An 18,127-nucleotide genomic window follows, 5' to 3' on the forward strand; every position below is an offset into this window, starting at 1 on the left:
GAGGAATTTGAATAAAACCTCTGAAGAAGCCCAAGTCAGATTCAAACTCCAAAGTTTCTTGTAATGTTAATGAGTCCCACTGAAGGACACTATTGAGGAAATGACCCCAAGATTTGGTTAGAGAAGAAAACTGGAGGCAGAGATGACAGGTCAGGAAAATCAAGGTGAAGTTCTCTCTGATGATCACTAAACCTGGATGTGTTTCATTAACCAAAGGGCCAAGCCCTGACCCCCAGCCCTGGGAAGGCAGATCCTGTCCCTCCCACGTTGCCCAGGGCCCTTCCTGGGACAGTGTGATGTGGGGCTGTGCAAGGCCAAGGGCAGGACTATGGTCCCACACCTCCCAGGTTCCTGGCTGGGGACAAGGAGGCCATGAGGCCCCTGTGCTGTAAGGACAAGGTGTCTCCTCACAGGCATCAGAGCTGGAGACAACAGCCACAGCCAAGGGGAGAAGGAGCTCATGTCTGTTGGGGGCTTTCAGCCTCTTTACATCCCTTGATCATCTCCACAACAGCCTGTCCTATGCTGTGGCATCCCCTGCACCTCTTTCCCTGCAGGCTGGACACATCCCCCCTGCTGCCCCACCTTGCTCTTGTCTGAGCATCTTCCTTCCTTTGCTGATCTCTCTCCATCCTCCCCAGCTGCTCCTTGAAGCACAAAGCCTTGGGCTGATGCAGACTCCCTCTGGGTGACCTGCTCCACCACAGCACTGCCCTTCCACTCACATTCCTTGCTGCTCATGTCCAGCCTGGACCTCCCCAGCTGCACTGTGTGCCATTATTTCTTTCTCGTGCTGTTTCCCACTATGAAGAAAACCTCCACCATCTCTGAAACCACCCTTCCAGCACTCTCAGGCTACTCCTACACTGCTGCAGCCTCCCCAGCGCTGCTGAGCCAGAGCAGCCCAGGTCCCTCAGCATCCCACACCATGTGCACAAGGTCCTGAACCCTGCCTTGGCACAGCCCTGCACTCTCCAGTTCCTCCCTGCTTCTCCAAACTGGGAGCCGCACACTGGCACATACCCGTGTGTGTGGGGTCACACCAGTGCTGAACCGAATGGGATGAGAACTCCAGGTATCTGGGTCCCCACGCTCCTCCTCATGCAGCCCCGGGTGCAGCTGCCGTGTTCATGGTGAGCGTGCAGCACGGGCTTGTGTGGCGGCCCTTGTAGTGCCCAGGCCCTTCTCCTCAGGGTCCCTGCTCAGCGTGTCAGGTCCTGCTCTGTCCTGATGGATGGGGTTATTCTCCTGCCCCGATACAGGACTGGCCGCTTCTAATTTTAAAACTTCAGAGATTCCTGATGGTGGAACCCCAAATTTGTCAAGGTCTGGACTCTCTCTGGACTGCTGCAGCCACGGTCCCTCCAATTCCAGCGAGGGCAGGGACTACTTGCCCAGGGAGCCCCCGGTGCTCCCTAAAGAAAAGGGGTTCCATCAAGAGTTTATTCAAGAAAAAGGAAATAACTTCCAATTTCCCTAGCACAGTCTTTCAGTGCTGCTTTCTCCTCCTTATCCAGGTGCCTCTCCCTGACTGCTGTGCCCCACTTTCAGTGACACCAGATTGTTGGGGGGCATGGCCATGTGCCCCCACAGCCCCAGGGCTTTGTCATTGGTGCCCTCACTCACAAGGGAAAACCCATCTTGTCACTCCCCACATAAAGGAGCTCCAAACATCCAAGCAACTTCTTCACTCTGAGGGAATCCCACTGCTGACCCATCCAGCCCGTCTCTCCTGAAAAGCCCGTACCCAGCCATTGCAGCACCCCAAGCTGTGTGACTTGTCCCACCACGCCTGGCAGTGACTCCATGGGTGTCAAACAGCACAGGCTGCAGCTTGTCCTGGCTGTGCCCTTGGCTGAGGGCATCAGTGCACAGTTGGGCTGTGGCACCTCAGCTGTAGCACCCGGCCAAGCTCTGAGAGGCTTAGGGAAATCTGGTTGGTCTCAAGAATCCAGGTCCCCATGTGTGCAAAGGTTTGACTTCAGAGCAGAGCAATGTCACAGTGCTTGGCAGATGGAAAGTTAGGGCTGAAACTGGGCAACAGGAGAGTGAGCAAGCCCTGCTGTCCCCAAGGCCAGAGAGAAACAGGGCTGGGAATGACAGACCTGGAAGGAAACGTGTGTTTTGTCAGTGGCGTCTCTGCTGCCCCTGAGGTACTTGGGCAGACGTGTCACTGATCTCTAGGAATGACAAGGTGCTGCTGACAGGCCCAAGGTGACAATGGTTTGTCTGTTCCTTGATTGTGTTATCAAGGGGGTGAGAATAGGATGGTGAAAAGAAAAAAAGGAGATTTGGAAGTGTAGCTATACGCATGGACACCGCGGTGTGATGCGCTTCCTATTCATGGGCTGCCCTACATCTACTGGATAGAGAAGGGACAGATCTTGCGATGCTTCAGAGGTGGGAATGAGTTTCTTGCACAAAGGCACCGAATCTGTCTGCAGTGCTGTCTGGGGTGTCTGTCCCACACTCGCTGTGGATGGGGATGGCTGCCCTGGACAGGACCATCGCTGTCCCTGCCCAGTGCATGTAGGGGTGTGCGAGAGCCTTGGCACCTCACGTAACACTGCAGGCCTGTAACTGGCATTAAAGGGAATAACCGCCCTGAATTTGATTTGTCAATAGAATTATAGAATAATTTCAGCTGGAAGAGACCCTCAGGATCATCGAGTCCAACCATAACCCAACTCTAGCACTAAACCATGTCCCTAAGAAACCCAATTAAATGTCTTTTAAACACCTCCAGGAATGGTGACTCCACCACTTCCCTGGGCAGCCTGTTCCACTGCTTCACAACTTTTTCCATGAAGAAATGCCTCCTAATATCCAGTTTGAACCTTCCCTGGCACAACTTGAGACCATTTCCTCTCGTCCTATCACTTGCTGCTTGGGAGAAGAGACCAACACCCACCACGCTACAACCTCCTCTCAGGTAGTTGTAGAGACCGATAAGGTCTCCCCTCAGTCTCTTTTTTTCCAAGCTAAACAGCCTCAGGTCCCTCAGCTGCTCCTCATAAGACTTGTGCTCCAGGCCTGTCACGGTCCATTCGGTGATGGACTCGTGATGCTTCATTCACCTTGATCTTGAATTGCAAAATTGAGGCAATCAAAAAGCCAAGAGGTTGTAATTCAATCATTAATATTTCTTTATTTATTTTGCCCGTAAAGCAGCACGTGATGGAGAGAGTGGAGAAAAAGGAAAGAAAAGAAAGGGGGAAAAAAGGGTTGGCTACCACTACGAGATCCAAAGGCGTCCCTATGGTCTCAGGTGCCATGAGAAGAGTCCTGCCGGTTCTCCGTTGTGATCCGTGATCCTTTGGTGGGGAGAGCTCAGCGATGTCCCGTCGGGAATCGTCTTTCCTGCTTCTTCACCCCGCTCTGCTCCCATGGATTGAGGCCAATCTCTGCCTTTGTTTCGCAATCCAGGCTGAACTGCGCAGGCCTGAAGAGTCCCCGCTTCGCTTGCCAGAACCCGTCTGTGCCTGCATCACCTCGGTTCAGGGGTCTCTTACTGGTCCATTGGGTGACCTCAAGACCTTCGTCAAGCCTCTGCGCATGCTCTTCTTCACTGGCCTTAGTAGCAGGGAGGAGGTGGGGGCAAGTTTGGCTGAGGCAGCAGGTGAAAATCCATCTTCTGCACAGCAGCTGTAGTCCCCAGGTGGGAGAGACCTGTAGAACACCATTCCTTTTAGGAGGTGGGGGCAAGTCTGGCTGCGGCAGCAGGTGGAATCCGTACAGCAGCCATTGTTACCTGTAGCCCCCGGGTTGGAGAGACCTGTACAACACAATTTTTTTCGTCAGGCCTCTCTCCAAGTCGTTGTCCGATTCTTTCTATCAGGACATCTGTTCTCCAAGTCCCTGATGACGATGTTCAGGCAAGTACTGTTCTTCGGACCGACTCTTACACCTTCCAATCCCTGATTTCTGTGATTCTGTGAGATGGAGGGGCCAGGAGAGGGAGATGTGAGGAGATGGATGGATGAGGAGATAGACACACCAAGAGAGGGAGGGTCGGGTGGGTGGTGGGTGAGGAGCTCGGGATGGACAGATGGACAGAGACACGAGGTGATGGAGACACCAGGGGATGGAGACGGAGGGACCAGGAGATGGGTGAGAAGATGGGGATGGACATATGGACAGATGAGGGTGGAGACACCAGGAGATGGAGAATGAGGGTCAGGTGGGTGGTGGGATGAGGAGATGGAGGGATGGCCATGTGGAGGGACGGATGGATGGACAGATGGATGATGGACAAGTAGACGCCGGCCAACTAGATGGCCCCTGCTGGGCCCTCCGCCCACTCACACGTCTTGTTGGGTGACACCAACTTCCTGGTGGCCCCAAAATGGATCCAGATGAACTTCCCTGGGAGAGCAGCAGTGGCCACTGCCCCTGGCAGGCCCCGCCCACAGACCCCACCCCACCCCACCCCCTCCACTCACCAATCAGGAGGAGTTCGCGGGAGATGTTAGGGTCTTGTGTTTTCCATCCTCCAGATGAGGTTGGATGAAGTTGGGAAGATGTTTGGGGGTCTCAGTTGGGGTTCAACATCCTCCAGGTGGGACAAAGTTGGGGAGATCTTGGAGTCTTGGAGTTCAACGTTGTCAGCGTGAGGTGGGAGAACATTGGGGGAGATGGTTTATGTCTTGGTTTCTCCATCCTTCCAGGGGAAGAGTGATGAATTTGGGGAGATGTTTGCGGGTCTTGGTTGGGGTTCAACATCCTCCGGGTGGGACAACACTGAGGGAGATGTTGGGGGTCTTGGAGATCTCCACCGGCTAGATGAGGAGAGATGAAGTTGGGGGAGATGGTTGGGTCTTGGATACTCCATCCCCCAGGTGGGACAACACTGCGGGAGATGTTTTGGAGTCCTGGGTTCTCCACATTCCAGATGAGGTAGGACAAAGTTGGCAAAGATGTTTGGAGTCTTGGTTGGGGTTCAACATCCTCCAGGTGAAGAAGGCATGAAGTTGAGGAGGTGTTCGGGGTCTTGGGGTTCAATATCCTCCAGGTGGGACAAAATTGAGTGAGATGTTGGGGTTCAACATCCTCTGGATGACGTGGGACAACACTGCGGGAGATGTTTGGTGTCTTGGGGTTCTCCACCCTCTAGATGAGGTGGGACAATGTTGGAGAGGTGTTTGGTGTCTTGGTTGGGGTTCAACATCCTCCATATGAGGTGGGGTGAAGTTGGGGAGATCGTTGGGGTCTTGGGATTCTCCACCGGCTAGATGAGGTGGGACAAAGTTGGAGAGGTGTTTGGGGTCTTGGGTTCACTATTCCCCAGATGGGACAACATTGGAGGAGATGTTTGGTCTCAGCTGGAGTTCAACCTCCTCCGGGTGAGGTGGGGTGAAGTTGGGGGAGATGTTTGGTCTTGGGTTCCAACATCCTCTAGATGAGGTGCGGTGAAGTTAGGGAGATGGTTGGGGCTGAACATCCCCAGGTGAGGAGGGGGTAAGTTTGGGGAGAAGTTTTGAGGACTTGAAGTTCAATACTCTCCACATAAGGTGGGACGAAGTTGGGGGAGATGTTGATGTTCTGGTTGGCCCAAGGGGTCCAGACATGGGACATCAGGGCCTGGGTGGCACAATGGAGCTGGAGATGGGACATCATAAGACTTGGTGTCCCCAAAGTGTCCACGAATAGGACATCCTGAGTCTTGATGGCTTCACAGGGTCCAGGGATGTGACATCTTGGCCTGGGTGGCCCAAAGTGTCCGGGGATGGGATATTCTAGGTCTCGTTGGCCTAAGGGGTCCAGGGTGGGACATCCTGCTCTGCGTAGCCCAGAGGATACAGGGATGGGAAATTTTGGCTCTTGATGGCCCAAGGAGGCTGGAGATGGGACAATTTGAGTCCATGGATGAGATATCCTGGGTCTGGGTGGCCCAGGTGGTCCAGGGATGGGACATCTTGGTCTTGGTGTCCCAAGATGGTTGGACATGGGACATCCTGATCTCGGTAGCCGAAAGGGTCCAGAGACGGGATATCGTGGGTCTTGATGTCCTCACAGTGTCCAGGGATGGGACATCTAGGCCTGGATGTCCCAAAGTGTCCAGGGATGGGACAGTTTAGGTCTTGGTGGCCCAAAGTGTCCAGGGATGGGACATCCTGGCCTGGGTGGTCCATGGGTTGGGGCATTTAACATCTTGATGGCTCAAGATGGCTGCAAATGGGACATCTTGAGTCCCGAGAAGGGATGTCCTTGGTCTTATTGTCCCCAAAGTGTCCAAGGATGGGACATCTTGGGTCTTGGTGGTCTAAGGGGTCCCAGGATAGAACATTTTCGGTATTGGTGGCCCAAAGTGTCCAGATATGGGACATTTTATGTCCCGGTGGCCTAAGGGTTCCAGGGATGGCACATCTTGTGCTGAGTTGCCCAAGGTATCCAGGGATGGGAAATTTTGGCTCTTGACGGGCCAAGGGCGCTGGAGATGGGACATTTTGGGTCCAGAGATGGCACAGCCTTGGTCTTGGTGGAGCAAGGGGGCTGGAGATTGGACATTCTGCACCTTGGTGGCCCAAAGTGTCCAGCGATGGGAGATCTTCAGTGCAAGATTTGGACATCTTGGCCCGGGAGCTCCAGGGGTCCAAGGGTTGGGACATCCTGGGTCTTGGTGGCCCAAAGAGTCCAGGGATGGGACATTTTGGGTCCAGAGATGGGACATCTTGGATCTAGGGATGGGACATCTTGGTCCCAGTGGCCCAAAGTTTCCAGTGATGGGGCATTGGAGCTCTGAGATGGGTCATTTTGGTTCACAGTGGTCCAAGGAATCCAAAGATGGGACATCTTGGTCTTGGTTTCCCAAGATGGCTGGACATGGGACATTCTGGTCTTGGTAGCCGAAGGGGCCTGGAGATACGACATCCTGGGTCTTGGTGGCCTCACAGTGTCCAGGGATGGGACATCTATGCCTGGGTGTCCCAAAGTGTCCAGGGATGGGACATTTTAGGTCTTGGTGGCCAAATGTGTCCAGGGATGGGACATGTGGGGTCTGGGATTGGACATTTTCTATCTTGGTGGCCTAAGGGGTCCAGAAAAGGGACATCCTGGGTCTTGGTGGTTCAAAGTGTCCAGGGATGGGACATCTTGGTCTGGGTGGTCCATGGATTGGGGCATTTTAGGTATTGGTGGCTCAAAGGGGCTGGAGATGGGACATACTGTGTCCAGAGCTGGGACATCCTGGGTCTTGTTGGCCCAAATGTCCAGGGATGGGACATCCGGGGTCTGGGATGAGACACCCTTGCTCTCTGTGGCCTAAGGGGTCCAGGGATGGGACATTTTTGGTCTTGGTGGTCCGAGGGGTCCAGGGATGGGTCATTTTAGGTCTTGTTGGCCCAAAGTCTCCAGGGATAGTACATTAGGGGTCTGGGATTGGACATTTTATGTCTTTGTGGCCAAAGTTGTCCAGAGATGGGAAATCTTGGCCTGGGTGGCCCAAGGGGGCTGGAAATGGGACATCTTAGGACTTGGTGTCCCCAAAGGGTCTAGGGATGTGACATCCTGGGTCTTGGTGTCCTCACAGTGTTCAGGGATGGGACATCTTGGCCTGGGTGGTCCAAGGGGTGCAAGGGTTGGGACATTTAAGGTCTTGGTGGCCCAAGATGGCTGCAAATGGGACATTTTTAGTCCAGGGATGAGATATCCTGGGTCTTGGTGGCCCAAAGTGTCCAGGGATGAGACATTTTAGGTCTTGGTAGCCCAAGGGGCCCAAGCATAGGATATTTTAGGTCTTGGTCACCAAATGTGTCCAGGCATGGGACATCTTCTGTCTTGGTGACCTCATAGTTTTCAGGGATGAGACATCTTGGTCTTGGTCACCTAAAGTATCCAAGGATGGGGCATTTTGGCACCTGATGGCCTCACAAAGTCCAGGCATGGGACATCTTGTTGGCCTACGGGGTCCAGGGATTGGACATCAGGGGTCTGGTTGGCCCAAGAGGGCTGGAGATGGGACATCTTGGGTCCAGAGATGGGACATCTTGGTCTTAGTGTTCCAAAGTGTCCAGAGATGAGGCATCTTCATCTTGGTGGCCCAAAGTTTCCAGGGATGGGACATCTTGGCCTGGGTAGCCCAAGGGGGCTGGAGATGGGACATCTTGGGTCTAGGGATGGGACATCCTGCGTCTTGGTGGCCCAAAGTCTCCAGGCATGAGACATCTTTGATCCAGGGATGCGATATTTTAGGTCTTGGTGGCCCAAAGTGTCCAGGGATGGGACATCTTGATCTTGGTGGCCCAAGGTAGCTGGAGATGGGACATCTTAGGACTTGGTGTCCCCAGAGTTTCCAAGGATGGGTCATCCTGGGTCTTGGTGGCTTCATGGGGTCCAGAGATGGGATATCTGGGCCTGGGTGGCCTAAAGTGTCTAGAGACGGGACATCCTGGATCCAGGGATGGGACATTTTAGGTCTTGGTCCCAAAGTCTCTAGGCATGGGATATCCGGTGTCTGGCATGGGACATTCTGGCTCTCGGTGACTCAAGCGGTCCAGGGATGTGACATTTTAGGTCTTGGTGACCTAATGGGTCCAGGGACAGGAAATTTTACCCTGAGTGGCCCAAGGTGTGCAGGGATGGGAAATTTTGGCTCTTATTGGCCTCACAGTTTCCAGGGATGGGACATAGCGGCAGCAAGAGCGGCTCTGGTAGTGGTGCCAGCCACGGCATCGTTTCCAGCTGCGGCGACATCTCCTCTTTCACCAGGACCGAGCCATGGTGGGGTGGCCACCTCCCTGCCCTGCCAGAGGATGCAGCTCTGCACCCCCGCCCTGCTTTTAAAGGGGTGCCTGGGCGGGGCCCTTTGTGACATCACCAGTGACATCACAATGCCCCACTGTGGCAGTTGCACATCCCCCTGAGATCCAGAGCCTTCAGTGGGGCAGTCGATGGCTCCTTCGCACCTTTTGTGCCCCACTGTGCCTGTCCCCACGTACACACCAGGGTGGTACCAAGGTGCTGACAGTCACATCCTCCCCTGCCCCGGGCAGGGTGACTTCACCTGCACCAGCTGGGGGGCAGGAGGGGTGGGACCCTCAGTCAGTTGACAGGGTCCTCAGCAAAGGAGGTGCCCAGAGAAGCTGAGAAGCTCCTGGACTATGTTGTAATGCCCACAGCATGTCACGTCCTGCCCTCAGGTATGAGTGCGGAATGGAGGGAATGGAGGTTCTAGTTTTCCTGTTTCTGGGAGAGACTTTCATGCTCGGTGGAGGAGGTAGCTGAAGGTATAACGGGTAGGACTTCTTTCATGCTCTGTGAATGTTCTTTTGCATTATGCCACCTTGATACCAGTTTACTCAGTTTATCAAGGGGTAAGTAAGCCTTCCATTATATCTCCGGGAACTCCCTTTTTAATTCCCAAAACCCACCATTGTTGTCGGATCTTAGGTTGTTCCCCCTTTCCTCTTCTAATATGCGGATGCTTCTTTCTTGGAGCACTGGTAGCAGCAGCAGTACTGGTAGAAAGGGGCAGATTCTTGACTTCAACATGACAGATTCCTCTCGACCTTTCTTCTAGGATTTTTACAGGGCCGTATTTCCTATTATAATGTATCAATTCTTGTGCTGCTTCCCCCCATGTCCACACCTTTTTAGTATTTGGTTGGTTGGGGGAAGTCGGGGCAGCGGTGAACAGTGAATCAATGGCAGTGTCAGCTCCATCCCTCTGGCACCCACTTCTGGTACCCTGGCTTCTGATCAAACCTTCCAATCTTTCTACTGGGCTCATCAATGCGATTGTCCTTTGAAGGTTTAAGTGATTCTGGAAGTCCCCTTATCAAGGGTGTCATCATGTCAGGACTCATGGGCAGCATCATTGAGGATTCACATTTGGGAATCAATTTTCTTTCATGTACCATTTGCAAGCAGGCTGCTTTGTGTGCACTTTCTAGCAATTGATCAGGTGTGCCAGTGATTTACAGGGGCTCTCCCCTATCTAAAGGGTTTAGCCCTCCAGCCCAATAAACAGCTCGCTGGGTTAGGGACCACGGGGCACGTCTGTCACCAGTTGTTAAGAAAACTCCATGCCCCCAGTAACCATGAGCTTCCTGTTCACTTCACTGAATTTGGTCTCCCCCAGTTAGGGATATGCGCCACACGTGCTCCGTTTCAGGTTCTTTAGGGAGGCGCCCATACTCTCTCTTTAGCTTGGCCAGCTCGGTGGCAGTGTCAGGTGTTTGCTTAGTTGTAATGTGAGGGTCAGTATCCTCTTCATTTGCATGAAAATATTCTGTTTTCACTAAGGGTCTCACGTGTGGGTATTCCTCATAATGTTTTCTCATCTCCTCCAATTCTTTCTGAGGGTAAATTTGATTTATTTCTCAGATACTTTTCTCCTCTAGCTGCCGCTCCCTCAGCACTCTTGTGCTTTTTAAACATTCCTCCTTTACAGTAGCTTTTAATGAGCGGTTTTCTTCCCTCTCTTTTTCGAATCCTTGTGAAGAATTTTCTAATTGTTCTAAATTGGAGATCGTTTTTTGTGAAATCTGCACCAGATTTTCAAGGGATTCTATAATTTTGCTTTCATTACTACGTTGCCTGAGGTGATCTTCAATCGCTGCTACTAGGCTGGCCTAGGACAGCACAGACCATAGCTTTGTTCTTATCTGATCTAAACTTAGACTTAGTCTGTAGAGAAATCACTCGGTCCACTACATGTCGGAGTGGATCCTTAGGACGAGCCTCGTTGGACGGAAATAGTCGGCCAGAATAATGACAGCATCCCAATGTGGGTTAAATCGTTCTCCTTTATTCAACATAACAACAAAGACTATATAGAACTTTTTCCCTGAGCACGCGCTAAAGAAACGGTAGTGATTGGCTACAATGCGCTGATCACGCGTCCCATCCCCATTTGCTATTGGTGATCAGCCACTGTCCATGCGCTGTGACGTTCCATGTCTCTGCTGGTAGAGGACGGCAAGCAGCAGCCTAAACCTAAACCGCGGCCATGTGGAGCCCTGGATTGCTTACCACACATACATATTATGTCTCCTAAAAAGTTATCCACAACTACACTCTGTCAATTAGCCCAATTATCACAAGCCCAGTCCTCTCTGGGTATGGAGGGTCGAGCCCCATACTTTGCTAAAAGTGTGTAGAACAAGTCTCGATCTTTCCCTAACCAAAAATCTTGATTATCAACCTTTTCAGTCATTCTTATTATGAAGGGACCAAACCCACGTCGGCAAGGCACAAGTTAGTTATACAAAAGCACAGCAACTGCTGTGTCACCCTTCTCTTTCCTGAGTGGTTGGAGGGGACAAAAATCTGCTACAGGAAGGCTCAACTTAGTTACGCAAACACACAGGATTGCCCCTTCACTCTCCCTAGTGGACAATTCTCATCAACATGAGAACAACACCCATTTTTGCACTTTGAGATCCCAGAGACAGAGCCCTCAACTCAAGTTTGGAGTGCTCAACACCAAGGCATGTGTGGTGTGCAAAAAAACTGAATCGCCCCCCTTACTTTCTGGACACCTCTCACCTTATCGGGTGTAGGGCCAGGTGTGGCTGGAGCGAAACTTTCTTCCCCTATTACAGACCACACAGCACCTGCACTCCTCTGTATTCTCAGAATCCTGTCCGTGACACCAATTTAATGTCACGGTCCATTCAATGATGGACTCGTGATGGTTCATTTACCTTGATCTCGAAGCGCAAAATTAAGACGACCAAAATGCCAAGGGGTTACAATTCAGTCAAACAGTGTTAACTTTATTATTTTGCCCATAAAGCGGCACGTGATAGAGAAAGTGGAGAAAAGGGAAAGAAAAAAAAAGGGGGAAAGAGGATTAGCTACCACCGCGACTCCACAGGCGTCCCTATGGTCTCAGGTCCCAAAAGCAGCATCCTGCCAGTCTTCCGCCATGATCCATGATCCTTTGGTGGGGACATCTCAATGATGGGAATCGTCTTTTCTGCTTCTTCACCCCTCCTCTCTCCCGTTGATTGAGGCCAATCACCGCCTTTGTTTCGCAATCCAGGCCTAACTGCGCAGGCCCGAAGAGTCCCCTCTTCACTTGCCAGAACCCGTCTGCGCCTGCGTCACCTCGGTTCAGGGGTCTCTTACTGGTCCGCTGGGTGACCTCTAGACCTTCGTCAAGCCTCTGCCCATGCTCTGCTTCGCTGGCCTTAGTAGCAAGGAGGAGGTGGGGGCAAGTTTGGCTAGAGGCATCAGGTGAAATCATCTCCTGGACAGCAGCTATTGTTACCTGTAGCCCCAGGTCAGAGAGACCTGTACAAAACAGTTCTTTTCCTCAGGCCTCTCTCCAAGTCCTTGTACAGTTCTTTCTATCAGGGCATCTGTTCTCCAAGTCCCTGATGGCGAAGTTCAGGCAAATACTGTTCTTCAGACCGACTCTTACAGCAGGTCATGGAGAACACGCAGCCAGGCCCTTCACCATGGTGTGTGGTAGAAGCACAGAAGAGAATGGGTGGAAGGTGAGAGAGGTTCAGCCAGGACATAAGGAAAAGCTTTTTCCCCTTGAGCTCAGCCAAGTGCTGTCTCAGGTCACCCAGAGAGGCTGCACAGTCTCTGTCTTTGCAGGTTTTCAATCTCTGATTGAATCCAGGCTTGAACACCTTGGTCTGACCCAGTTTCTGACAGGTTGGACTGCAGACTCCTGAGGTCCCTTCAACCTCAGTTCTCTTACAATCCCATTGTGATGCTGGGCTCTGTTTCTAACTGGTCAGAGCAGACGATTATGGGCCATGAATCCAGCTGTGCTGGAGGTGACCATCTAAACCATCATCTCAACCAGTGAACCAGCCAACACCTCAGTGTGACTCGCTCTGGGCAAAGTGTGAGGAGTCCTGGGCAGGGAAGGTTTAGAGGGCATGGGGCGCTATGCAAGACACAAAATGATCTTGGCTTAATACCTGTAGGCCCATCAGATGTCAGTTAATGTCAATGAAAATTAAAATAAGAAGAACTGAAGACAAAGATCCAAAGCAAAGGAAGGTGTCAACATACTTGTCTTTATTTTTCTTTTTTTCTTTGGGAGGGTTTCTTTTCTTTGAAAAGCAAAGAGTTTTCCAGAACTGGGAATGGATTTAGGACACAAATGTCTTCAGCTCCAGGGACACAGACACCTGGTGCCAGTGTAGATGCCCCGGGAACCCCTGCCCAGGCTCCCCCTGCATCGCAAGGTGCTCTGGTCTCCCCCAGGTCCCCTGTGATAGATGCCAATCCCAGGCCAGCACCTCAGGTGCACTGGGGCCCCTCAAATGGCCCTGGCTGTTCATGGTGAGACAACTGATGACTGATGTCTGCCTGGAAAGGTGCACTTTGTTGTTGTTGTTGTTTTGTGGTTTGGTTTGGGGTTTTGTTTTTGTTTTTTGTTTGTTTTGTTTGTTTGTTTCTGGGGTTTTTTGTTGGCTTATTTTTAACATATTAAAACAAAAATCCAAAACAAAGAAAAAAACCCCCACCAGAAACACAAAAAAATGTTAAAAAGTGAATTACTGGGAAGTGTACTAAGGGTACGAAAACAAATATTGGTCTTCCCCTGTACTTCTATTACCAACACTCTATTATTTCATCTCCCTCATCATTCAGGAGTTTCCACCTCTCCTGATTAAATGTCCATGTCAAAGGACAACTTCCCAGCAGACTGTCTGGACGTTTGCCCTTCCCAGTGCTCTCAGGTTTCCTCCTCCACTTGCTCTTTGGTCACTCAGTTGCCTCTCAACTGTCTGGTTTCTGCTTCAGAGCTTCAGGGAGTTACAAACTTGCCTCATTCTTCAGAAGTCTAATTAACATGGTAGTCAACAGGTTAATTGTGTTTCTACCTATCCTTTCCTATCTCTCTGTCTAAAACAGTTCTTGTGTGGATGTCCCGTGTGGATGGTGGACCTCATTAGACCCAGCTTACACACACAGTTGAGGAAAGTGTTTTAGTGTTTATGAAATTGTGTAGTGTTTACACAGGACAGCAGGTGGGAGCTGGTGTGCAGGAGCTGCAGCATCCACCTGCAGAGCTCAGTGCAGAAGTCTGATGTGAGGAAAAGTGATGCCAGTCCCAGGTGGCCAAGGAGGGAACGGGCAGACTGGGGGTGGGGGGTGAGCAGCAAGGGTGTACATACAGTGTCCAACCTCAAGGGACTGTTCTCCTGCCTGTCCAGATGGCTTCAGGAGACCCTCTGGATCAATGTCCATTGCAGAATGCTGCTGTCACTTCTTCTATACACTGAAAAATGACAGAAAATACCCTTGAAAGAAAAACCCCTCCTTTATGAAATCTTCTTTGAAATCTTCATCAGTAAGTGTCCCATTGAAACCTCTCCCGTTAGTTCTACAAGTCTTGAAGATTGGAAGAAAATTAGGAAAGAAACATGACTTGTTAGGGCTTTCTGTGTTTTAATGAGCCCCTTGGCGTATTTGGTGCTGAGTCCATGAACCTCAGATACCAAGGACAGACTGAAGAATCTCCTCAAGAAGTCCAAGTCAGAAGCAAAGCCCAAAGTACCTTGAAGCATTAATGGGCCCCACTGAGGGCTGTTACTGACAAAGCCTCCCCAGGGACTCGTTAGAGCAGATAATTGGAGGCAGTGATTGCATCAGGCAAAGGCAAAGTGCAGCAGCTCTGATGCTGAGAAAACCCTTGATTTGTTTGATGAAGGAGAATGGCCAAGCCTTGACCCCCTGCCCCTAGGAAGGGAGATCCTGTCCCTCACGTGTGTCTCAGGGCTCTTCCTGGGGATGTGGGGATGATGCCCAGTGCAGGACAATGGTGTGACACTCCCTGGGGGGTGCAAGGAGGCAATGGGGCGCCGTGGCCATGAGAACCATGTGTCTCCTTTTAGGCCTCGCTGTCAGGGACATCAGCCATTGCCAAGGGGACAAAGACCTTGGGTCTTCCAGGGACATCCAGCCTTGCCAGCACCCTTGGCCATCTCCACCACGGTCCATCCTACACTGTCCCAGGCCTGTGGCTGTTTCCCCACAGGCTGCAGACACCCCATGCGCTTCCCCAGCTTGTTCTCACCCCGGTGTGTCCCCACCTGTGCTGCTGAACAGCTGACCCCAGCAAGAGAGAGCAAAAGGGCAACAGGCAGAAAGACCCAAAGGCCAACTACAAAATGGCAGAACGGCAAAAGGCTGAACTAACATCCAACTCCTGACAGAATGAAACTTCTGAATGGAACTAACCAAACTAGCCGGAAAACCCAAAGTAACGGATGTAACAAGCCCTAAAAGCCGGCTCCAGCTTTAGACTGAGCATGACGCTAATCATAGGGAATATTTCATTGATCAGCCTGCATGTCAATCCAGGTGCTGTCCTGTCTGTGTCCCCTCCTGCCAATTTGCATCTGCAGCTGGATGGCCAAAGAAGTCCTTGGTTTCCCTGACAACAGCCAAGATATCAGTGAGTTCTGACATTCCTTTCATACCAAATGGGAAACACTGTAAAGCTGCTAAAAGAAAAAATTAAATCTATCCCAGGGAAGAAACAGTGTTATTATTCTCATAGCAAATCTAAACAAAAGACTGTAGTAGCTATGAAGGAGAGAGATTCAAAATGCATGAAGAAAATTAACTCAATCTCAGTAAAAACAGCACGTTTCCTCAGCCTCCACTTCACCAGGCTAAAGAAGTTTGGGTCTCTCAACATCTCCACACATGACCCAGACTGTCTCTGGCCACACGACAGCTCCTCCCCGTTCCTGCAGAGTGGGGAACCTCCCACTGGGACACCCCGCTCCAGATGTGACCACACCAGTGCGGAGTCAAGATGGACAATAACTGCCCTTGGCTGGGTGGCCACGCTCCTCCCAGTGCAGCCCAACGTGCTCATGGGCATATTCCTGTTTAGCACCACTGAGAACTGACTGAACAGCCAGGCTCAGAGGGTTGTGACCAGCGGCACAAAGCCCAGCAGGAGGTACCATGAGGAGCACTGAAGGACACCGTACTACCCAACATCTCCTCCCCACAGGTGTCTCTTGGGTCCCTGGAACCACCTCAGTGACAAGGGGGAGAGCACTGCCTGTATGGGGTGGAGGAGATGGGGTCTGGAATGAGGGTCCTGGGGCAGTTTCTCCTGGTTGTTCGTGCAGCAACAAGCTGGGCTGGATATTTGGAGAGAGGAACTCTTCCTAAGGGCCTCCAGTGGGCATGGGGATGGTCTACAGTTTCCTGCATGCTGCCTTTTCTGGCGGAGATCACAGAGGCTGCTGGCCCTTTAGAGGACCCAGGACAGGCCTTGTCCTTCCCCTGGTCACAGCTGGACCCCAGTTCTCCAGCTCGGCCCCAGCTCAGGAGCCTTGTCTAGGGGTGACTTTTGGGGTAAGGTTGACAAGAGGGGTGCATAAGTTTGTCTTAAGGACATGTGATGAGCACCAGGACTGAAGTACCAGAGCAAAATGATGTGGCTTCTGGGTGAATACTTTCTTCGGTGCAAATCCTGAAACAGAGTCCCAGACTTGCTTTCCATGCCACCCTTCACGAGGGATGATGCACTAAAAGATGGCAAGTGGGGGACACCGATCCTTCTCCAGCTACTTCCCGGGCCTGGTGAAGCACCAGGACAGCAAGGACTTCTGGCCCTGCACCCTGAACTCTGGGTATTATCTTGGGACAGCTGAACACCAGCATTTTTCTCTCCAAGGCAATTTCCAGCCCCGGTCAGCTGCTGTCTGATCTCCCCCCATCCCTCCTCTGATCTGGTCTGGTGCTCCTGGCCCCTTCCCTGTGCTCCCCACAGCGCCCCAACCTGGCACTGACGCTCTACAGAGCAGGTTGGCTGCAGGACCATGGGGTGACTCCACACTGGTTGTGCTGCTCGGTGAGGGACACAGATGCAACTGCATGGGCTGCACGGTCACTGAGCTCTTTCCTGGGGGTCTAAAGCTCCGGAATGGGTTCAGAGCATTTCTTGGGACTCATTGGGTTTTCCACTCATTTCAGTTCAGCAATCCCTTCCTTGCCCTTCGGGTGCCTGGAGATTGGTGCAGGAAGATGCGGCCTGTGCCTTTCCCAGGGATGGAGGTAGGCTGACCAGCCCGTAATTCGTTAGATTCTCCTTCCTGCCCTTCTTGAAGATGGGTTTGACATCCTCGTTTCCCCAGGACCTCAGAACTTCTCTGATTCTGCTGTCACTTTTGAAAGCACAATCCAGAATCATGGGCAAGGCTGATGTAGCAGACAGGAGCACTTGCAATGAGCCTGTCCCAGCAGCTGAGATGAATCTCACTGGGCCAGTGGGGTTTGTTCCTGGAGTCACACACAGAAATGCCAGGGTTCCATCAGACATCCGTGACTGAGCTGGTCTCAGGACTGCTTATGCACCCAGGGATGTTCAGAGACAGAGTCTGTCCCTTTTACACACAGAGGCAGGAGTCACAGTGTCTCTCTGGCCTCCTGTTTCCACTCCCAAAGGACAGGAGGCACCTCAGCCCTGTGGTGTGTCACCCTGCTCTGCGCTCATCTGAGATGTCCCACGTCATGAGGAATGGACACGGGGATCACAGTCCAAGGAAGAAGATCCCAGTGGGTGTTTTCCCATGGTTGTTACTCCCAATGTGAAGTGACCTCGAGACACTGTCTGTCCCACAGGCGTTCATGGAACCCCCAGGAATAGCTGATGGTGTTTGTCCTCACTCGGTTTCATCTCACCTCATGTACATGATGTGTGTGCTCACATCTCATCTGTACAATGCAAACATGGACTTCTGACCTACTCATTCGGTGTCCATCCGTTTAGGGAAGAGCAACTTCTGTGAGCTGGGGAGAGAGGCCAGGGCTGGAAATGGTGTTTGTGAGGGGCCAGTCCATGACGATGCCCTGGGGCAGCTTCCACGGGGTGTCCAGTGCCCAGGGGCACAGCCCAGCCCCTGCTCTGCTGGTCCTGCAGGTCTCTGGCAGGAGGCCTGGCTGTGAGAGGACACTGCTGTGTGCCCAGCCCTGCACACACACACTGTGCAGCTGTACACTGGTGTTTGCATCTGTGGCCACCTTCTTGTGCATGCTCTTGACAGAAACTTGAAGAAGACCTAAGCCTTCCAGCACTGCCCTGAGGAGATCACTCTTCTTTATAGAAGTCCTGTTACGGAGGCCAGCTCTGTCACAGCAGTGCCCATTGCCTGTCCCTGCCTGCGCTCACAGGACTCACACACAGCAGGAC

The 18,127-nt window shown here is 52.0% G+C and overlaps 1 protein-coding gene across 1 annotated transcript in view; it reads left to right on the forward strand.

Annotated features, from left to right (window-relative positions):
• LOC136001060 (olfactory receptor 14J1-like) overlaps positions 1–17,679 on the forward strand; it is a gene marked incomplete at its 5' end in the record, with an annotated part of 38,899 nt that extends 21,220 nt beyond the window's left edge. Inside the window, one exon of the mRNA XM_065655108.1 lies at positions 17,560–17,679. Coding sequence (XP_065511180.1) covers positions 17,560–17,679 — 120 coding nt within the window. The remainder of the gene's footprint in view (positions 1–17,559) is intronic.
• Positions 17,680–18,127: the final 448 nt, after the last annotated feature.

Source organism: Caloenas nicobarica, chromosome 37, assembly GCF_036013445.1.
Source record: "Caloenas nicobarica isolate bCalNic1 chromosome 37, bCalNic1.hap1, whole genome shotgun sequence".
Lineage (NCBI taxonomy): Eukaryota > Metazoa > Chordata > Aves > Columbiformes > Columbidae > Caloenas > Caloenas nicobarica.